A 22,339-nucleotide genomic window follows, 5' to 3' on the forward strand; every position below is an offset into this window, starting at 1 on the left:
GAGGACGAGAAAGAGGAGGAGGATAGGATGAGGAGAAGGAAGAGGATGACGATAAGATAAGGACGAGAATGAGGATGAGTATAGGATAAGGAGTNATTTACTGTTGTTACAAATATATATATATATATATAACACTCATAATACACAACAACTAATAACCCACCTAAAAAACTCATTCACTTGCTAATTTCTAAATCAAATTACCCTTGACCCGAAACTATAATGATCCTAGTGGAGAAGCTGTCTAAAAAGCCATTCTTTGAGAAGCACTTAAAGAACAAAGATTATAATATATGGAAGCTAGCTAGGCCAAGCTGGAGCAACCATATAATTGTGTCTCATCTCATGCATGCTATGATATATATAGTAACTTCAAAAACAAGCTTCTAACTAGCGTGTGATAATGTCAGTCCCCACTTCCTACTATACATAAATTGCTCATAACTAATACATGCACTCTTTGCACATAACTACCTTTTAAGTTGGCTCATATATTCCCATTTCCTATTTTAGCTAAGTTTTTTTTCCTTTTCATAATAGTAATTATCACGTCTAAAAATCAAGTATTCCATATTCAGCAAGATGTTCAAGAACCTGGCCAAACCCACGCGTATCAGAAGCACTACTTGTTCCTCCTTTAATGATTTTCTTTATGGATCAACTTTGTATGATTTATTGTACCAAAAAAACTTTGTATGGTTTAAATTTATTTGGTTATGGAGTGCCAACCTTCACGCTTTCTCTTTGACTGGCTTCAAAATACTTAAAAGCTAGATCAATGATACATTTCGGCACAGGAATTTGCTTCTTCTACATGTTTGGAGCATGTGGTATTTTTTACTTTATGTTGCATTATTGAAATACGTATATATGAAGAACATAAAAAGTAAATAAAAGATATAAATAAACATATATACTATTTATTTAATATGATTAGTGTTCAAACTTATATTACAAGAGTCCATTGAACTTGAAGAAGATTACCTCCATATAAGATGTCTGTAATTAAAAAAATAGCAAGAGTTTTTTCATATACTTTCTGAATCTTTTATGGGCCTCATATGATGTTGAACAGCTGAAATAACATAATTATGTTCATATACATTGAGGCACAATAATGCCATACGCTGGGAATGATAGCTTGTTTAATATTAGGAGTTTAAATTTGGCAAAAAAAAACAGTTTTTGAATATATATTTTTCAAAATCTCAAAATTATCCTTTATTTATCTATAACCACTTTTTTTTTTTTTCAACTTACTCATTCCTGTCCCAAATTCAACTCTTCAAACTTTATCTCACTTCAACCTTATTTAAACTTGAACGTTTAAAAAACCTTATTTAAATTTAGTCATTTCTATTTTTATAATTTTTTTATTTTTAATTAAATTATATTTTTTAATTGAGTGGCAATACTAAGTGAGATAAGAATGGGATATGCAATCCCATTCAGAAAACCTGTTAAATGTTACATTGTGTACTTATATATGAGCAATGTCACATGCATGTTTTTGCCCAAAAAAATATAGAAGTGACCTTAGGTCACATATATGTTTTCTTACCATAAAAAAACATAAGCTTCTAAGGTTACCTATACAAATGTGACCTATGTGTTTTTTTAAAACACATACATAACCATGTCCATGTGGTTGCTCAGTTTTTTTTGGGTTTAAAATTAATGTACTATTCAATTGGATAAAGTTTAAACAATGTATTAGTATGTACTAAAAAAGGTATTAGTGAGATATTTGATGAGTTTAAGTATGAGTAGATGATTAAATAAGTGGATTAGTGGGAGAGGAAGAAGAGTTTAGGAAAGGAGGAGTAAATTAGGAAAGGAAGAACCATTGAAGAAAGGGTAGTTTTGAAATTTCCAAAAAATGGAGTTGAAAGCTATTGAAGTCCATCCATTACAAAGCCCAATTGGTAGAACGGATATAGCCCAGGCTGCAATCACTCTCAAATTGATGGGTCATGGGTTTCACTCATAGCATATGTCCAAATTCCTTTTATGGTGCACCAATTTTTTCTTAATATGGTATTCATTTTATAATGTACCTTCTATTCTTATTTTACTTTAGTGTGTTCTCCCCTGATTGATACTAATATCTCAAACTACAATGATGTTCACAACATTTATTTTCTCATATGCATGGACTTCAGAATCAAGCTCAATTCCCAAACCTTTACTAAAGAGCCCAAATCCCTTTTACTTGAGGATTTGCTTACATTACCACTAATAATAAGATAATATGGAGTACACATCTGATATATCACAGTTTGTAACATTTCATGTGTTATGAGCTTGTGATTGGTCAGAAAAATATATTTAAATTTAAATTTAATTATTAAATATTTTTTTGACCAACCACAAGCACATAGCACATGGAGTGGTACAAACTATGGGAGAGCAAATATGCTCCGATAATAGGAATAGTTTTATACATGTTAGGAATTCCTCAAGGTTCGCTTAGTCGAATGGGTGGAAAATAATGAGGTAATCTATTTAAAACATCAGAGATTGTTGGACATATTTTTAAGAATATCTACAAGTTCACTAAGTAATAGTTTGAAATCTGAAAAAACATTAGCAGCACTTCAATTTCGGGCAAATCGATGAACTATTTCGTGTGCCTAAAATCATGCAAGCTCCTTACTTTCCTGCTTAGATTTCAACACAACCTTCCTTCAACTTTGTAACAAAGTATTTTATGAGACAAATTTCTATATCAACCAACTTATAACATTCTTTTTGCTATCAATAAAAAATAATTGTATCCTTAAAAATATTTTCTAATGGAATTCAATTTATTTGTTTAATGGGTGGTTTTTTCTTATTAGTGACAGAAAAAGTAGAAGATTTTTTTTACAGTGGTAACCTCCTTTACAAGAGCTCAATGTAGCTCTAAAAATTAAATATAAAAAAATACAAAAAATATATATACCAAGAGTCCAAGAGAGAATCTGTATGCATGTTTCTCTGGAATTCCATAGTACAAACAACCTCAAAAGTCATTAGCCTGCATCTGAAGCTGCAGTGATGATGCAAAGTTTATGCTTCAAAGGGAAAAGTTTCCTACAACAAACATATGTACATAATTCTCTCATGCAATGTATATAAGTTATCGTAATACCACATACCACATGTAGTTGATCATAAAACAAACCTTGTATTAATAACATAAAGTGAGGATCAGAGTATGTAACATGTAACTATGAGGAGAAGCCTGCAAGGTTACATACACAACCCTAGAATGTGTATTGATGCTAGTTTACTGCAGGATACAGAGAGATAATTGATTCCTCCTATAATAATTTTAAATCACCATAGAAGTGTACTAATAAATTATTAATACATTAATACTTTATGACAAAAAGTGTTGAACATGCTACCATAAGGTAGCAGAATAGTGAAAGAAAAACGTCCACCATAACTAGCTCTTGCTCAAGAAAGTCAAAGTTTGTCCTTTGTTTGTTAAGAGAGATTCACTATTGAACAATGAAGCATAAATCAATTAATGTTTTAATTGGTTACAACTTAAAACTGATATACATATGAGCAACCATTGTTAAGCAATGAAAACAAGTTATTAGTTGATGTACGCTTAATTATAAATCTAACTTGAAACTTCACCAACTAAGTAGAGAATCTCATCCTCAATAAAAACCTATGACAAAGAAAAACTATCCCAAAAACTACATCATCTCACTAATTCCAAGTCCACTGTATAAATTAAATAAAACTAAAATTCCTAATAAAAAGCTAGAGAGTGGGTTGATATAACATAAATTTTAAAGCTACACTTTCTCTCATTTCCCTAATGTATTGAGTAGCCAATGTTTTAAAATGTGTTTACCTAGTGCTTAGTGATTTTACTTTATCTTTTAAGATCCTCAAACTTACAATTTTAGTTCTCATGTTCATAACACTAATTATGTGGCAAACACGAAGAAGATGTCATATGTCATTCTGGTACAAGTTTAGGTGGAATTTTTTTAAACATGACATTAAAAGAAAACTAAAATAATATTTAGAATATCTTAAATTTGAAAAACAAATTTAATTTACATTAAAAATACTACTTTGATATTTTTTTTGTTTAAAGGAAAGAATTTTTTTTTACCTAATTTTGTAGATGAATGACATATATCATATTATTTGTTACATTGGTATTATTATTTATTTTTTAGACAAATTGACAAAAAACTAGGGACCAAGATCACAAAAATTAAAGTGGACCAAAATTACAAAAAAAATATAACAAAATTGACATGGTACTTTATTTTTTTATCAATGATAATTATTGATTTATAATGCTAACAGGATTTGTAGGATTTCTTAAAGAGAACATGAAGTTATCATCTCACTCCATATCTTCAATCATATAAGTAAGATTTGTAAGGGATTTGCAAGATTGTGTAAGAGGATATAAAAAGGTATTCATCTCACTCCATCACTGCAATAATGGATTTTGTGTCTCTGTTGTTACCCCTTTTCCTAGTGAAGCTTGTCCTCAAATTAAAGTATCCAAATTCCAACTTCTTCAGGCGTTTCTTCTAATCAACCTTCCACTACTACCATCACTAATCCATACTTCTCAAAATTTCTATCTTCTCGCTATTCTGTATTCTATTCATTCCCTTTTCTTACACTAAATAACTACTCCATTATCTCACCCTCTTATTCTCCTATATCTACAAATTTGGCCATTCATGTTTCACAACGAAAATATTTCTTGAACCCAAAACCCAAGAAATTGAAACATGGGCATTCATATTAGGCAATAAAGTTTCTATTTTTCTCTCCCGATCACGAAACCCTAAATCTAGATTTATTTCCTTTTTCACAATCAGCATTCAGCAGAACCCAAGACCCAGAAACTGAAATTGAGTTCTGGGTATTCAAATTCGAGAAGGAAAGTTTCAATTTTAAATCGCGGGTATTCAATTTGCAACCATGATAGGGCTTTTCGCGAAAACCCCACCTCAAACGCAAATAAGGCTTGAGGAAGAGACACCATTGCACCTCAACCATGATAGGGCTTCTAAAACTACCCCGAGACACCATTGCTTCAGGTAAAAACCCAAATAAGGCTTTGGACTATGCAATTCGAGCTTCCAAATCCTTCAACGGTGTTCAGGTCTGGGTTTGAATCTTGCAAAGGTTTATGCTAGTTCGAAGAAGCGGTTCAGGTTTTGGACCGGTTTATTTCGTTGCTGGAATATGACAAAACCGGGTCGGGTTTTGAGATAGTTAAGTTCTCCGGGTACATGCAGCATGAAGATACTTATTCTATGATTGGGCAATTGGATAGATCCATTTTGTGTCATGATTCGGGTTTGAAGATCCAAATAGAGGCTCTGGATAAATCTGACCGGACAGTTGCAGAGACTTGCAGGTAAAGTGGGAAACACAACATATCCATTATGTTAATTAAAAACAAGAAAATGGATGATGTTACTCTAATGATTTAATTGGTTTCCCAACGTCACATGTTTTTATCAATTAATAATTAATTATTTGCTTTTAGTGAATTTTTTTATTTGGATTCGTTGTAGTATTAGGCTATTCCTGAGATGAAAACATTAATTCAAATGTAAGTACCTTTTGCTAAAGTTTATATTTTTATAAAGTTCTGTTTTGATGTTCGTTAACAGAGATTCTCTTATACAATTAACTCATCATACGTTATTATAAGCTACTTTGGTTTGTGGGAGAGTCAAACGTTTCTAATAGCATTGGAATGGTATTTAAAAAACTTTGGCATGCACTTTTGTTTCAGTAAGAGTGGCTGTGATATCAAATCACTTACATGTTGGTCAACTAACTTATTTGACCAAAGAATAAAGTTAATTGATTGTGTTTGGCAAAGGAGGTTAAGTCTATGAGATAACTTATAAAAGTGCATATTTGACAAGTGGTGATTTATATCATATAATTTGATACACCGTAAGAGTTAGAAAATAGCGGAACTTATGGGAAAATAGAATTGGCACGGCCAAATTGTGAAAATTTTGAGAACTGACACTGGTAGTCAGATTGTGGGAATATAAAATTGACATGAGTACTCATATTGTGGGAATTTCGAAAATTGGAATTATGAGAAAATAGAATTGACACATGTAGCCAAATTATGGAAATTTCGAGAACTGACACTGATAGTCAGATTGTGGGAAAATAGAATTGACACGAGCAGTCATACTATGGGAATTTCGAGAATTGAGATTATGGGAAAATAGAATTGGCACATGTAGCCAAATTGTGGAAATTTCGAGAACTAACATTTGTACTCAGATTGTGGAAACATAGAATTGACATGAGTAGTCACATTGTGGGAATTTCGAGAATTAAGATTATGGGAAAATAGAATTGCCACACGTTGCCAAATTGTAGAAGTTTCGAGAACTGACTTTTGTAGTCAGATTGTGGAAAAATAGAATTGACATGAGTAGTTATATTGTGAGAATTTTGAGAATTGAGATTATGGGAAAACAAAATTGACACATGTTGCCAAATTGAGGAAGTTTCTAGAAATGACACTGGTAGTCAGATTATGGGAAAATAGAATTGACACGAGTAGTCATACTATAAGAATTTCGAGAATTGAGATTATGGGAAAATAGAATTGGCACATGTAGCCAACTTGTGGAAGATAACTGACACTAGTAGTCAAATTGTGTGAAAATAGAATTGACACGAGTAGCTATAATATTGGAATTTTGAGAATTGAGATTATGGGAAAATAGAATTGGCACATGTATCTAACTTGTGGAAATTTCGAGAACTGATATTGGTAGTCATATTGTAGGAAAGTAGAATTGACACGAGTAGTTATACTCTAAGAATTTCGAGAATTGAGATTATGAGAAATTAGAATTGGCACATGTAGACAAATTGTGAAAATTTCGAGAACTGACACTAGTAGTCAGATTGTGGGAAGATAGAATTGACACGAGTAGTTATACCGTTGGAATTTCGAGAATTGAGATTATGGGAAAATAGAATTGGCACATGTATCCAAAATGTGGAAATTTTGAGAACTGGCACTGGTAGTCAGATTGTGAGAAAATAGAATTGACATGGGTAGTCATATTGTGAGCATTTCGAGAATTGGTACTGGTAGCCACATTGTGGTAGGTGTATTTGTGATGATTAGTTCTTGCGTGCATTAAGAATTCAAAAAACAGAGAGAACTTGATTGTTTTATTATGGGGAGACGTTGTTGATAGTCTGTTTACAAATTTTGGGCAATGTCATATAAACATCTTAAAGAGAACGATATTGTCATGACTCAGTCGATAAACATTCTTTCGTGTCATTAGGATTATTGCAAGATACAGTAATAACACTTCAAATCTGAATTATTAAAAGGATGGAGAAAAGATTGGATAGGGTGAATTGTTATATAACCTTTTTTATCCAATGATCATGGTATCTAGAATGGTACATGCACAACTGCAACTTCTTATATAATCTATCAGGTCATGTGCTGGACAATCGGACATAGTATTGATAACTATGGGGTTGTGGGCCATGAAATGGCTTTGAAGTACAAAGAGTTTGTACTCTACAGTGAATCAGGGGATGATGGTTGCAGATTCTAAGGCATTAAACTATTACGAAATTTGAATTAATAGGCCACTGCCACTGAACCTTCTTGGAATTAAGTCTGTCCCCGACAACTCTCTATCTTGATAATACTATTATTATACACAAACCTCTTTTTCGGTAAATTATATAACAAAAAGCTCTTTCTTCCATTTGTACTGATACCAGCAGCTGCATAATTTGACTCCTCTTATTGTAAAAGAAAAATATTCCGTTGCCGGGAATCGAACCCGGGTCCCCTGGGTGAAAGCCAGATATCCTAACCGCTGGACGACAACGGATTTCATGTTAATGATATCCTAGAATATGCCACTTAACCCTAACATAAATCCTAATCAAGAGAAAAACTTATGGTACTTCTTTGATTTAATGAAATTTATTTACTTCTAAAGAAAATATGGAGGATAAGTTAAAGGTAGTGACTATTGTGTGTAATATTATGTAGGTGTCATGTCTGCTTAGAAGGGTTAGGAACTTAGGATATGTAAATGATTAAGTGCTGAAATTTTCCTTAAATAATTGCTTCCCTTGAAAGACATTTACTTAGCTGAAGCACATGTTCAGGCCATGCAATTTGAGAACTTCTGCATGAAGGCCCTTGAAATTGACAAGGAGCATCGCTCATCTGCTTCACTAACAAAAGCACCCAACATGCATCTTATGGCCCTTATATATAAGGCAAAGGGAGATTATGAATCTGCACTTGAGTAACTTATCCTAGCTAGCATGTCAATTATTACCAATGAGCAAGAAAATGAGGCACTGAAGCTCTTGCAGAAGGTGGTGAAATTATTGGAGGATAGCCCTGGACAAGATATGACAATGGCAAGAATAGAAGCACGGAAATGAAATACACATTAAGGTTTATACCTGGATTATCAGCAACAAAGCGAATTACTGCCCATCCACTCACTAGAACTCCAATCGTGTTCATGTATGGAGGATCTACTAAGTTGAATTCTGCAGTAAGTGGGTTATAGTTCCCTGTGCCATACCCTACCACATAAAAGCTGTAGCCATGAAAGTGAATTAGGTGGTTTTCAATGTTGACCGTTCCTGTGTTCTGCATAATGATTTGCACCCTGCTACCATATTCTAGGACCTTTGTTCTAGTCCCATTCAATGATTGTGTGTCATATGTTATGTTATTAGGTGCACCATAAACAAAGTCATAGAACTTAGGGGGCACATCAGGGAAATCTTCAGTATATGATCCTTTTATCTTCTTATAATAAGCTTCTAGGATTGAAATATTTGGATGAACAAAACTTATATTGTTCATTGAAGCTGTCAGGACACCGTTTTTCATGGCTTGGCAGTTGGGGCCTAGATGACCATTAATAGTATATGCATCTGCTGTAGGAGGAGCTCCTCCACTTGCTATAGTGGCTTTCTCAATGTGTTGGAGATCCTGCAACCAGTACTCTCCTGCCATAATTCAAATCAAGTCAAAACAATAACATTATTATATAGAGAAAGAACAAACAACTATGTAGCATTCTGAATTCTAAAGAGTTCGTTTCCGAGTTTGTTTTTGGAGAGCAATGGAGGAAAATAGAAGGTTTGGGAGCTATGAAATACACTTGTGAGATGATTCTCAAACCTTTCATTTACTTTCTTTCCCTTCCAAAGCCAAACTCGCAAACAAACCCTAAGGGAATGTTATAAGTTACCTAGTATGATTATTTGCTCTTGATAGGGAACCTTAAATGGGTAAGGCACCATGATCTTTGGATAAACAATCATGGTCCCATAAACTGTTCCTCTTAGCCAAGAAACATGAGCATGCCAGAAGAAAGTGTCCTTCTGCTTCACCACTGTAAAACTATAGGTGAAACTTTGACCTGCTTGAATTGGACATTGTGTAATAAAGGATGGCCCATCATACCAGCATGATAGCTTTTGTCTGACACCATGCCTAACGTTTAAAATCAACAATGTTAGTGATAAAATATCATTGAATTTACTATTTTATTAAGCATGAGGTTGTGATTGGGATTACCAGTGAATTGTTACATTGAAAGGTGTCTTATTAGTATCTTTGACTATGATTCTATCATCTTCCTGTGCATAAACTACAGGCCCTGGAAACATACCGTTAATTGTGACAATGTCTTTGGAAGAGCAAAGCTTGGCAATTGTTTTAGTTTGTACCTATAGATGTAGCCATTAAGAGCATTAGATAATAGAGTATAAAAGCATTGTAGTGCATGTATTTAACCCATTAGAAAGTAAAATATTGTGTTATAATGTGCACTTAGAGAATAAATTCTGTACCTTGAAGTCATAGAACCTAGTTGATTCTCCACTGTTACTTCCATATGCCATAACTTTCACATCGTATATAGAAGACAATCTGCCTCACAAATCAGATGAAAGCATGTGGTGAAACCATAGCTGATCAAGCTATTATAGAAAAGATCCTAAGAACCCTTACCCCCAACTTTGATCATATAGTTGTTGCTATTGAAGAATCAAAGAGACTTGAAGATCTAAAGCTGGAAGATCTTCAGGGATCCCTCGAAGCTCATGAGCAAAGACTCATTGAGAGATCAACTGAGAAAGTGAGCCAAGCATTGCAAGCTCAGACTTTCAAGAAGGGAAGATATCTTGGTAAAAATAATGAAAGAAACCGAGGAAGGGGGAGAGACTATAGGGGAAAGAACCTTGGCAATTCAGGAATTCAAGATCAAGAAAGAACTGATCTTGATCAAGCATCAAGTTACTCAAAGAGAAGAGGTGGTCGCAATTGGAGAGGAGGAAAGAAGAAAGTAGACAGAAGGAGAGTGAAGTGTTTCAATTGCAGTAAGTTGGGCCACTTCTCTTCTGAATGTCAATCTCAACCAAGACACTCAGACACTCACAATAGGAAGCATCATGATGAAGCTCACATGGTGAAGGAAGACAATGACTATGCTGATGATGATTCGCCCATTCTGCTAATGATGACAACAAGCCAAGGCAACAACTGTTAAGAAATCTGGTATGTGGATTCTGGATGTTCCAACCACATGACAGGACCTTGAGAGTGGCTTGTCAACTTTGATTCTAGCAAAAAGAGCAGAGTGAAGTTTGCTGATAATAGAACTATTCAAGCAGAGGGAATTGGACATGTTGTGATCAAAAGAAAAGATGGCAATAATGCCTTGATTTCTGAAGTACTTTTTGTACCAAATATGAGTCACAACCTGATCAACCTTGGTCAGCTATTGGAAAAGGGATTCTCTGTGAGTATGCAAGATGGTGAGCTTGAGATCTTTGACTCTACCAGAAAGAAGATCATCAAAGCTCCTCTAACTCAAAATAGAACATTTCAGGTAAACCTCAATGCTATTGAATCCCAATGCCTTAATATTGAGACTCTGAGTGAAGATGCATGGCTATGGCACATGAGACTTGGTCACTTGAATTTTAAAGATCTTAGTCTTATGAAAGCAAAAGACATGGTTCACGGTTTGCCCTCAATTCAGATACCAAATAGAATATGTGGCAGCTGCCAAATCAGCAAGCAACCAAGGTCATCATTTTGCAAATTCACTGCCTCAAGAGCTAATAATATTTTGCATGTTGTCTACTCTGATGTCTGTGGTCCTTTTGAGACTACCTCACTTGGTGGAAATAGATACTTTGTCACATTTGTTGGTGACTTTAGAAAGATTTGGCTATACCTCATCAAGCTCAAGAGTGATGTGTTTAGCATATTCAAAATCTTCAAGTGTATGGCTGAAAAACAATCAGAAAGATCAATTAAAGTGCTGAGAAATGATGGAGGAGGTGAATTCACATCCAAGGAATTCGAATTGTTTTGCACTGAGAATGGAATTTTGCATGAGGTGATTGCACCTTATACTCCTCAACACAATGGAATGGCTGAGAGGAGGAATAGAACCATCCTCAACATGGTTAGAAGTATATTGAAGTCTAAGAACCTTATACGTGGCCTATGGGGTGAGGCTGCAACAACAACAACATATGTTCTTAATCACTGTCCAGCAAAGAAACTCGAATTCAAAGTGCCTGAGGAAGTCTGATCTGGAAGGAAGCCCTCGGTTACTCACTTCAGAATCTTTGGATCAATTTGCTATAGACATATCCCTAACCAGAGAAGAGGGAAATTGGATGAGAAGAGTGAGCTATTAATCTTTGTGGGCTATCACTCAACAGGTTCCTATAAGTTGTTCAATCCTAAAACTAATCAAGTCCTGTTCAGCAGGGATGTGCACTTCAATGAGGCTAGCACTTGGATTGAAAAATAGAAAAGAACATAATCAAGAGTTCAAATTCCACTAGAATGGAATCCTAGTGACTTCATGCCAGCTGAAACCATGAATCAAGGTGAATTTGAGACTCACTCAGAAACTGGAACAAATGTTAATGATACAAGCAGGCCCTCAAGGATGAGAAACCTGCCAGCCAGACTAAGAGATTGTGAAATCCTACCTGACAATTTGCTCACATAAGAAGGGGAGCTAGTTCAATATTTGGCACTCTTTGCAGACACTGAACCTATCACAGTCGAGGAAGCCTTTAATAGCAGAGTATGGAAGGAAGCCATGGAGGAAGAATTGAAGTCCATTGTTAAGAATGAGACCTGGGAGCTGGTTCATCTCCCTGACGATCAAAAGCCAATCTTAGTGAGATGGGTCTTTAAGACAAAACTCAAGCCAGATGGCTCCATTGGCAAACGCAAAGCAAGGTTGGTAGCAAAGGGCTTTATGCAAAGGGAAGGTGTTGACTTTTCAGAGGTATTTGCTCCAGTGGCCAGACTTGAAACAATTAGACTGATAGTGGCTTTAACAACAAAGAATAATTGGGAGATGTGGCAACTTGATGTAAAATCAGCTTTTCTCAATGGCTCTCTTGATAAGAAAGTCTACATCAAACAACCTCCTGGATTCGTGATAAGAGGCAGTGAAGACAAAGTCTATAGATTAAAGAAGGTCTTATATGGGTTGAGACAAGCTCCAAGAGCTCGGAATAGAAGAATTGATGCATTCTTCCTAAAGGCAGGATTCAAGAAGTGTGATGTTGAGCATGGTGTTTATGTGAAGTGTTCAAGCAAAAATCATGTTCTCATCATCTGTTTGTATGTGGATGATCTCCTAATTACTATAAGCAACTCAGATGGATTTGAATTGATTCAACATAGCCTGAGGTTAGAATTCGAAATGTATGATCTAGGGAGACTATCCTACTTTTTGGGCATAGAGTTCAGACAAATTGATGGAGGAACTTTTATGCATCAAAGGATGTATACACAGTGTGAACACTCAATTTCGTCCGACCTATATATTAAATAAATGTTTTTTTAAAACCAATTCTTGTGTCACTGGGGCAAATAATGATGATGTATAAAATTAAATTATCACAAGTTAGGCTGCAACATAAAATATATTGCAAATACTCATTGAGATGCAAACAACTCATTTTTTAAATTTTTATAAACAAAGGGTATTCATTGAATTAGTTTTAATACACAAACCAACTACCAAGTGCTAAAAATAATATTTTGTCCCGGTGTTTTGCATTCACCAATTTTTTTTATATGAATGATATTTTTTGGACACTCATTGTTTTCCATCTTTATAATCAACTTCAAAGTATCCGTTGTTTAATTATGTTATTTGATCTTTAAGCTTTTTAATCTCCATAAACCAAACTTAAAACCCAAACAAATTTAGCTTATAAACCAAAAGTGATTGAAAATAATGCAAACAAAACATTCCTAGGTGTTACTAATAATCATTTGAGACCCAATCCATTATAATTTCCTGCCGATACATTTATAATCCAAGAAGGCTAGTTCAAATATAAAAAAGGGATACTTCCAAAGTACACATTGATCCAAACCATGATTCTTTTGTCTAGGAATTGCATGAGTTCAATAATAACTGTATAAATTGTATGAATGATTTGTAATGTTATGCCGATTTAGACAAGCCTAATGCAATGACAGAAACTGAGACAGAAACCCATATTATCATAAAAGTTTGCTTCTTCTTTGGTCCTGGAAGTTGGGGCAAATAAGAAAGATCAAGTGTTAGTGGTAGTCCATTCATCTCATAGCTCCAACCCGTGAGGAAATGAGAGCTAGCAAGCAGACCAGTTGATGCAATGAACCCAGCATATAGAGTAGCATGAAATATTGTTGAAAGATCCATAACAAAGGACAAGATTGGATTTTTGGGCTTGGAAGAAGTTGGAGAAATAGTAACACTGATAAGGTCCTGTGAAGAATCAAATCAACCCAAGCTAGAATTGTCTTACCACTTTTGAATGTGAGATTTTGCTTAGTTGATTCACCAATACAGCATACTGCAGTAACAAATGCATTGGACTGTAAGCTATTGATGTCAATTCCAACATGGTTAGCCTCGATATCACCAAACTCAAAGACTTGAACAAATATCAAACTCAACAGCAAAATGATGATAAGAAAGTTACCAATATCAGATGAATTAAGAAGACCAACACATTAACCACGGCTGTTACGAAGGCACACCAAGAATCAGAATGGTATAGAATATGTTGCAAATGCACTAATGATCAAGATAAGTGTAAGAAGTAATTAGCCACCAAAGGCAATCAAGAGTCATTAGGGAGGCATGAATCAGTCATTTCAGTTACAATCACATATTAATATTTTCAGTTACGTATTCCAGCAGACAGCCAGTAACAACCCAAGAGGTTTTCAGTGAACCCTCAATCAATATAAAGAGAAGGCAATACAACCAGAGAGAAAAAAACAATGAAAATCACATACAAACAATAGAAGAAAAACATAGACTACACAACAAAGAAAAGCATTATATAACAACCGGAGAGGATACCAATCACAAGTAATCAGAATACATAACCACAAGAGAAATCAGCCAAGAGATAGTGCAGTAAAGCATCCAGAAACAAAAACCAGAAACGAGATTGCAACAAAGCATGAGACATCATATATCATAGCAGAAACCACACTCGGGAGGAGTAAAAAGGAAGAAGCATAACTCAGGTAAGCACTTAAACCATAAAAAATTTATGAACGTTCCTTGCTTTATGTGGCTTATGCATTAGACTTATAGGATTAATTCGTAACCATTGCTAATCAGTCATAACATAGAAATACATATACATATACTGGAATGTAAAAAGCATAATTGAACTTTGTTTTAGCCTATATGTTTCCATCAATTAGTACGATCAATAGGATTAGGCAAAATCTCAGTAGAAAAGGGATTATTCCCTTGTTATTACTAATCGGAACCTTAATGAAGTTCATACAACGGGTAAGGATTCATTGTAAATAAAGGAGAATGATTACCTCTCCTCTGATCTGTTGCGAATGATCGTTGAGGGGAGGCGCCTCGACTTAGTCGACATGGTATAGGTCTTCGGTATGCCTTAATCGGTTCTGGCTCAACCATTAATGACTCCGGATCATCATTCTGTAAAGGCCAATAGAAAGTGCAGGAGTTCATAAAAAATAGGAACAGAGAGTCAATAGAAAGTAGGAAATTGACAAAAAAATAAAGCAATGATTACCCGATTCGGAACCGCCGTAACCCATCGGAGGGAGGCTGAGCCGTCGTGAACCACCCGATTCGAATTCGGGGTAGGGGCATCGAGACCACAGCGTAGTCAAGAAGCCTTAGGGGATTGACATTATTGTCTTCCCCCATCAATTCAAAACCGACATCGAAGATGATAAAAATGGAGTTAGAGATTTCGATTCCCCCTTCAATCTTAATTCTATATATAAATCATCCCAAAACTATTTTTATTACTTGATGTCAGGATTACAAAGCAATGCAACTCTATTAAACAATTTTTGATCACCGAATTAATCAAGAAATTTTTATAGTAAGGTTATGGTTCGAGTCGTCTCTAACTTCTCTGAGAATGGGAAGAAACTTCTCTGAGAATGGGAAGAAGACCAACACCGTCTCTAAGCTATTAAATTTCTTATATAAAAGTGATTCATAACAGTTGTATCACCCAATTTCATATAGTGTCCCTAACTATTTTATCACCAAATTCTATATGCATAAATAATTGAAAACTATATTATCAAATTAATCATGGAATTTTTATAGTAAGGTTACGGTTCGAGTTGTCTCTTACTTCGCCGAAAATGAGAAGAAGGTCTACAACCAATGCTGTCTCTAAACTATTAATTCCTGATATATTTATAATTAATAAACTATTTTATTACTAGAATCTTATATCTATAAATAATTAGAAACTATTTTACCAAATAAATTTCATTTTTTATAGGGAGGTCACGGTTCGAGTCGTCTCTAACTCCCCTGAGAATGGGAAGAAGGTCTACGACCAATACCGTCTCTAAAAACTATTAGTCTCATTGAATCGAAACAATTACACATTTTTGAACAAAATTCAAATTAACCAATTTAATAAACTAATACTTCTAAAACCTACCAATGTTTTTCTAAATCACTAATCGTTAACCAAAGTAACTAAACAATTTTTGAACTAGAACTACGTAAGCCTTGATCCCCTTAATAGGGGTACGTAGGACCAAAGTCAATATTGTCAGGCTCAATAATAAAAATAAATAATTTTAAATGGATAATTGTTAAGGGTACAAAAGTCCATGATATTAGCGAGGGTACCGTTTTAATACGTGCGGATGGGGTGCTAATACCTTCCCCGATCCATAATCGACTCCCGAATTCAGAATCTCTGTCTAAAGACCATATTATCCTAATTGGGCTTACTATAGAGTTTTCTACGTTTTAACCGCAAAAAACGTAGTGGCGACTCCAAATCAATCGGGAGAGGTAGAAATCGAGTTCGCCTCCTCCCAAGTCGTAGAGCCGGTCTTCCAACCGAAAATCGGGTCGCGACACACAGGATGTTCTAAAGAAATTCAACATGATCAATTGCAATTCAGCTGAGACACCAGCAGAGCCAAATCTAAAGCTGGTTAGAGGTGACACTGAACTTGCTATAGATAGCACAGTATTTAGGCAGATGGTTGGATGTTTGAGATTTATTTGTCACACCAGACTTGAAATCTCATTCAGTGTTGGTTTGGTGAGCAGATTCATGAGTGATCCAAGGAAGCCTCACCTTGTAGCAGCCAAAATGATCCTAAGATATCTCAGTGACACACTTGATTTTGGAGTCTTCTTCTCCAACAACTCAAGGAAATGCAAGCTACAACTCTCTGCTTACTCTGATTCAAATAGCACAATGGGCTATGTGTTTATGCTATGTGGCTCACCTGTGTCTTGGTGCTCAAAGAAGCAAGAAATTGTTGCTCTTCACTACTTGAAGAGTTGATGGTTGGGTTTGAAGGCGGTGTGGAGCTTGCTGTTGATAACAAGTCAGCCATTAATTTGGCCAAGAATCCAGTTGATCATGACAAAAGCAAGCATATAGAAAGGAAGTATCACTTTCTTAAAAGTCAAGTAGAGAAAGGCAAGATTTGTTTGAAGTATTTGCAAAACTGAACTTCAAGTTGCTGATGTGATGACAAAATCTGTCAAGATTGAGAGATTTCGGATGTTGAGGAGGTTATTGAGTGTGATATGTTTGTAATAAGTGGTTTAAAATTAAGGGGGAGTGTTAGAATGGTTAGTTAGTTAGTTTCTATATTTGGCAAGTATTCAAATTGTAGTTTTGTTAGTTAAGTGTTTGACTTGCTATAAATAGTTTTATATGATGTTGATTGAATAACAATAATGAAAGTCATTGATTCAACTCTCATACACCTTTCTTCTTATCTTCAATTACTACATACATAATTCTAATCCACCTTCTCGTGCACTAACTTTCTGTATTTCATTTCTTCTTCTTCTTCACGGTGCAAGGAAACTTAGTTTTCCTCCAACACCTATACCACCATTATTGTTATAATTTAGAGCACAAACTACGCTAAATCTTGTAAGTATATATTTTTTATGTTATTAAATCAAATATCTTTGTGGTTGAGTGATTTGCATATATACAGAAAGTTTAACTTGATCATGATGCTTGCAATACGTGTTTTGCATGGTCGACCCTTATGCTAACAATTTGTTTGTAAAGAGAACATTTCAACACTAAATTTAATGCATGCATTGTTGATGGCACTTCCTTCAAATCCGTCCAATTAAATTACAAACCTTGAGAACGTGATCATCCCAAATTCATCTTTAATTAACTTAACCAATTACTCAATAATTTGCAACTTGACTAAAAGTTTTTGAATAGGAGTAGTTTTTTTATTACTCTAACGTGTAGTTTAAGAAAAAGGCTAGCAAGTCCCCACCTTTTACTAGAATTTCAAACAAAATGATTGTGGCATAATTGTTGACTCTTGGATGAATAAGATGTTTTAGGAGTGTAAGGTTACATATATTTGCTAAACTTAATCAGTTTCTATCATTTGGTAGTGTTGTGCACTTGTGCAATTTCCATTTTATTCGTATTACTTTTTTTGTTATCTTTGATCTAGTATCCCTACCTAACTATGAGTAGTAAGTAAAGTAAAGTACTCCTTAAAATGATGACGACTTTGAGATTCCAACCCTAACCTTGCAAGTAAAGTTTGTATCAAGTGAATTCATTTTATGTAATCAATAACTAACTTTTAATCCTAATATTGGTTGTGTGATCCAGATTTATTGTTGTTACAAATTGATATATATATATATATATAACACTCATAACACACAATAACTAATAACCCACCTAAAAAACTCATTCACTTGCTAATTTCTAAACCAAATTACCCTTGACCCGAAACTATAATGATCCTAGTGGAGAAGCTGTCTAAAAAGCCATTCTTTGAGAAGCACTTGATGAACAAATATTATAATATATGGAAGGTAACTAGGCCAAGCTGGAGCAACCATATAATTGTGTCTCATCTCATGTATGCTATGATATATATAGTAACTTCAAAAACAAGCTTCTAACTAGCGTGTGATAATGTCAGTCCCCACTTCCTACTGTACATAAATTGCTCATAACTAATACAATGTAAGAGTTAGAAAATAGCAGAACTTATGGGAAAAAGAAAAGAAAAAAAGTAGTGTTTTGTTTGTTTGGGCCTGTTAAAAAGATTGGAGAGGAAAAGTGTTTCAGTTGGTTGAATGAGGACTTAAATAGAAGAGTTGAATATCTATGAATAGTAAAAAACTCACATTATCATTGATGATTAATCAATAAATTGTGTATAATGTAAAAAAAGAAAACATAGATATTAAACTGTAACTATAATACATGAAATAGTGTCATAACTTTGTGATGAAACTTTGTTTGTTGGAAACATTAGTTAAGACTTTTGAATGTGAAATCTAAAAAACTTACAAGTCTCACATATGAAAAATAAAATAAAAAACAACTCAAGTTGAGTATTCTTTTAATCGACTTCTACTTTCCCTCTCATAATTTCTTCTGACGCATTTCCGACATATTTCTTCCTCATTTTTCCATGGTATTAGAATTGGCACATTTACCCAAATTATGGGAATTTTGGTAGTCAGAATGTGGGAAAATAGAATTGGCACAAGTAGTCAAATTGTGACAATTTCGAAAACTGACATTGATAGTCAGATTGTGGGAAAATAGAATTGGCACAGGTAGTCAAATTATGGAAATTTCGAGAACTCACATTGGTAGTCAGATTGTGGAAAAATGAAATTGACATGAGTAGTCATACTATGAACATTACAAGAATTGGCATTGGTAGCAGCCATATTGTGGTGGGTGTATTCGAAATCTGTTTTTATGGTGGTGCAATAAGAATTCGAAAACAGAGAACTTTGTTGTTTTATCTTGTGAATGACGTGATTGATAATTTGTTTGAACATTTTCAGTAGTGTCACGAAATGTCTTAAAGAAAGCAACTTAGTCGTGAATCAGCCAATAAATATTCTTTTGTTTCATTTAGAATTATTACAATTTCCATAATAACACTTCATATATTGGATTTTTAAAAAGGATGGAGAAAAGATTGGATAGGGTGAATTGTTATATAACCTTTTTTATCCAATGATCATGGTATCTAGAATGGTCCATGCACAAACTGCAACTTTGTATATAATCTATCAGATCATGTGCAGGACAATTGGACATAGTATTGATAAATAGGGTTTGTGGGCCATGAAATGGCTTTGAAGTACAAAGAGTTTTTACTCTACTATGAATCCGGGGATTATGGTTGCAGATTCTAAGGCATTAAACTATTAGGAAATTTGAATGGATAGGCCACCGAATCTTCTTGGAATTAAGTCTGTCCCCTCTATCTCAAATTCTCAATAATACTACTATATACTAATATAGAACCCTCTTCTTTGGTAAATGATATTAACAAAAAGCTCCTTCCATTTGTACTTGAAAGCAACACCATAATTTGAGTCTCTCTTATTGTAAAATAAAAAATATTCTGTTGTAGATGTATTCGAGATCGATTATTACAGTAGTACAATAAAAATTTGAAAATAAAGAATTTGACTTTTTATTATGGAGTCATAATTTGTTTACACATTTTGGACATTGTCACAAAACGTAAAGAGAACCTAGTTGTCAGTGAATAAATGTTCTTTTATGTCATTTAGAATTATTATAAGGTACAGTAATAACATTTCAAATCTTGGATTATTAAAAAGGAAGGAGAAAAGATTGGATAGAGATGAATTGTTATTAAATCCTAAACTAGTAGGAAATTTGAATGAATAGGCCACTGCCTCTTCTCTTTTTGTAAAATAGAAAAATATTCCGTTGCCGGGAATCGAACCCGGGTCTCCTGGGTGAAAGCCAGATATCCTAACCGCTGGACGACAACGGATTTCATGTTAATGATGCACTGTTGAAGTCTACAAGTATCATAACTTATTCCACTTAACCAGTCAAGCATTAACAGAAAACTTAATCAAGAGAAGAAGTAAGTGTTTTTCAATACTGAGAGGAAGTTGTGATGTCTAATTCTGAGATGTATGCAGTATTGATTCTCTTGGTATATAAGCTATGGTGAAATAATGAGTCATTTAAGATTGATTCTTTGCTGGTGGATGTAAATGAAGTCAAATTATTATTTTTCTTTCGGTTATTGTGTACAGAGTTGAAGATGCCATTGAGATATTGGAGTACATACTCAAGATTAGAGAAGAACAACTTGGAACTTCAAATCTAGATGTTAATGATGAAAAGAAGAGACTATATGAGCTTATGAGAGAAGCAGGAAGAGTTTGGAATAAAAAGGGAAATCACTTGAAAATCTTATAGAGTTCAACTCCTTAAAGATGAAGAAGGAAGGAAAAAAGAGGTGGGATGTATTTGGTATGAGAATTTAAAGAGATCTTGTTATTGAAAAAAGGGAAAAGAAAAATCTCTCTTACATGGTCTCTCCTTACCTTTTTTGCGTAAGAAATTAATTCCTTTCGGGAGTTCATAGTTGTCTTTTCCAATAAGTGTTGCTTTCAGGAATCGAATCATCGATCTTAAGGATCCAGTGGCGTCTTACACTACTAGACCAATCCCTTGTTAGTCTTTACATCATCTCTTTACTTTGACATTTACAATAATTTCTGAGGGATTTAGATTGAATGAGCTTCTTGACTCCTATATATTTTAGAGTAATTATAGTTTCACATATTGTTTGATCACATATTTGATTTTGATGAGAAAGGAGGCACACACATAGGAGAGGAAATGAGTGGTGACAATTGATATTTATGGAATCATGTAAGGGATGGTTAATAACGTAATCTAATTGCTACTGAAGTTTAATGAAGTGAATTATAGTTGGATTTCCTTCACTAAACACCAAAGGTAGTTAGAGTTGCTTGGGCCAATATATCTTTTTCATTTGCACGGGTCACCATGGTTTTTAGCATATTTAAGAACACGTCAATGTAAAATTCAAATTTCGTTAGGATTAAATTTAATGTTAGAGTATGATTTGTATTTAATTGGTATTCATATAGAAGAAAATTTTAGATGGTATTTGACGAGTAATATGTGAGTGATTTCATAGTAAACTATTTTGATTTTTTGCATCTATGTCAAAGGTTGACCTTAAAAAATGGAAACCCTACTCACAAAGATACATGCATATTAGAAATAGTGTTAGTTTACAACATAGATAAAACCTAATTTTTTTGAATGGGGTGAATTCTTGAATTTACATAAAATGTATTAAATATTTAAATGATTCAATATTACACTTATTCTCTTTAATTTTTTTTATAGATTCGTCTACTTCAATATATGATATTAGTTTTACCCCCTTCTCAAATTATGATGTCAAAATGATTGAAGCCCCTTCAAAATTAATGGATCATTGTGGTTGGGGCTTATTAGTTTTACCCCAATTATTTCTCACTTCTTTATTACTCTAGTTTCTTTATTACTCTCTCATTAAACACATAACATTATAGTGTGTAATTTTTTCTCTCATTAAAACAACATATAAGGATCAACATTAAGGTACATCTCTTTTATCTATTTCATCCGTTATGATTAGTTTGCTTCTGTAAAAAATATGGTTAAACTTTGGATGAAGTTGCTTCTACCTATGGTGGTTAAGTGTCGTTGTTGCTTCGCATTATGATTTCAAGACTGAGAGATGAAGATTCGCTCATCAGCAAGAGGAGATAGTAGAGTATATCGTTGTGTTTAACACAATCATTTCCAAGCTTGGAATGCATGACACATTCCAGCTTGCAGGGGCTATTAAAGCATTGTTGATGAGATAGTTAATTGTTAGTTTTAATGGTTTTCAATATATAAA

General features: G+C 34.1%; 1 protein-coding gene, 1 long non-coding RNA gene and 2 other non-coding genes across 4 annotated transcripts; 1 reads left to right on the plus strand and 3 right to left on the minus strand.

Moving 5' to 3' along the window:
* TRNAE-UUC lies at nt 7,818-7,889 on the minus strand. Its single transcript has one exon. It is a non-coding gene; the product is annotated as a tRNA-Glu (tRNA).
* On the minus strand, nt 8,041-10,721 carry LOC109359669 (laccase-6-like). Its single transcript, XM_019604366.1, has 5 exons — nt 10,630-10,721; nt 9,886-9,964; nt 9,611-9,762; nt 9,282-9,526; nt 8,041-9,036 (listed from the first exon to the last, which is right to left on the minus strand). Exons 1-5 carry the CDS (start codon nt 10,719-10,721, stop codon nt 8,345-8,347), a joined length of 1,260 nt encoding a protein of 419 aa, XP_019459911.1. The 3' UTR covers nt 8,041-8,344.
* Nucleotides 12,584-20,449, plus strand: LOC109360127. Its single transcript, XR_002109112.1, has 3 exons — nt 12,584-12,677; nt 14,582-14,583; nt 20,317-20,449. It is a non-coding gene; the product is annotated as an uncharacterized LOC109360127 (long non-coding RNA).
* On the minus strand, nt 20,324-20,395 carry TRNAE-UUC. The gene has a single exon. It is a non-coding gene; the product is annotated as a tRNA-Glu (tRNA).

Source organism: Lupinus angustifolius, chromosome LG11 (genome assembly GCF_001865875.1).
Source record: "Lupinus angustifolius cultivar Tanjil chromosome LG11, LupAngTanjil_v1.0, whole genome shotgun sequence".
NCBI lineage: Eukaryota > Viridiplantae > Streptophyta > Magnoliopsida > Fabales > Fabaceae > Lupinus > Lupinus angustifolius.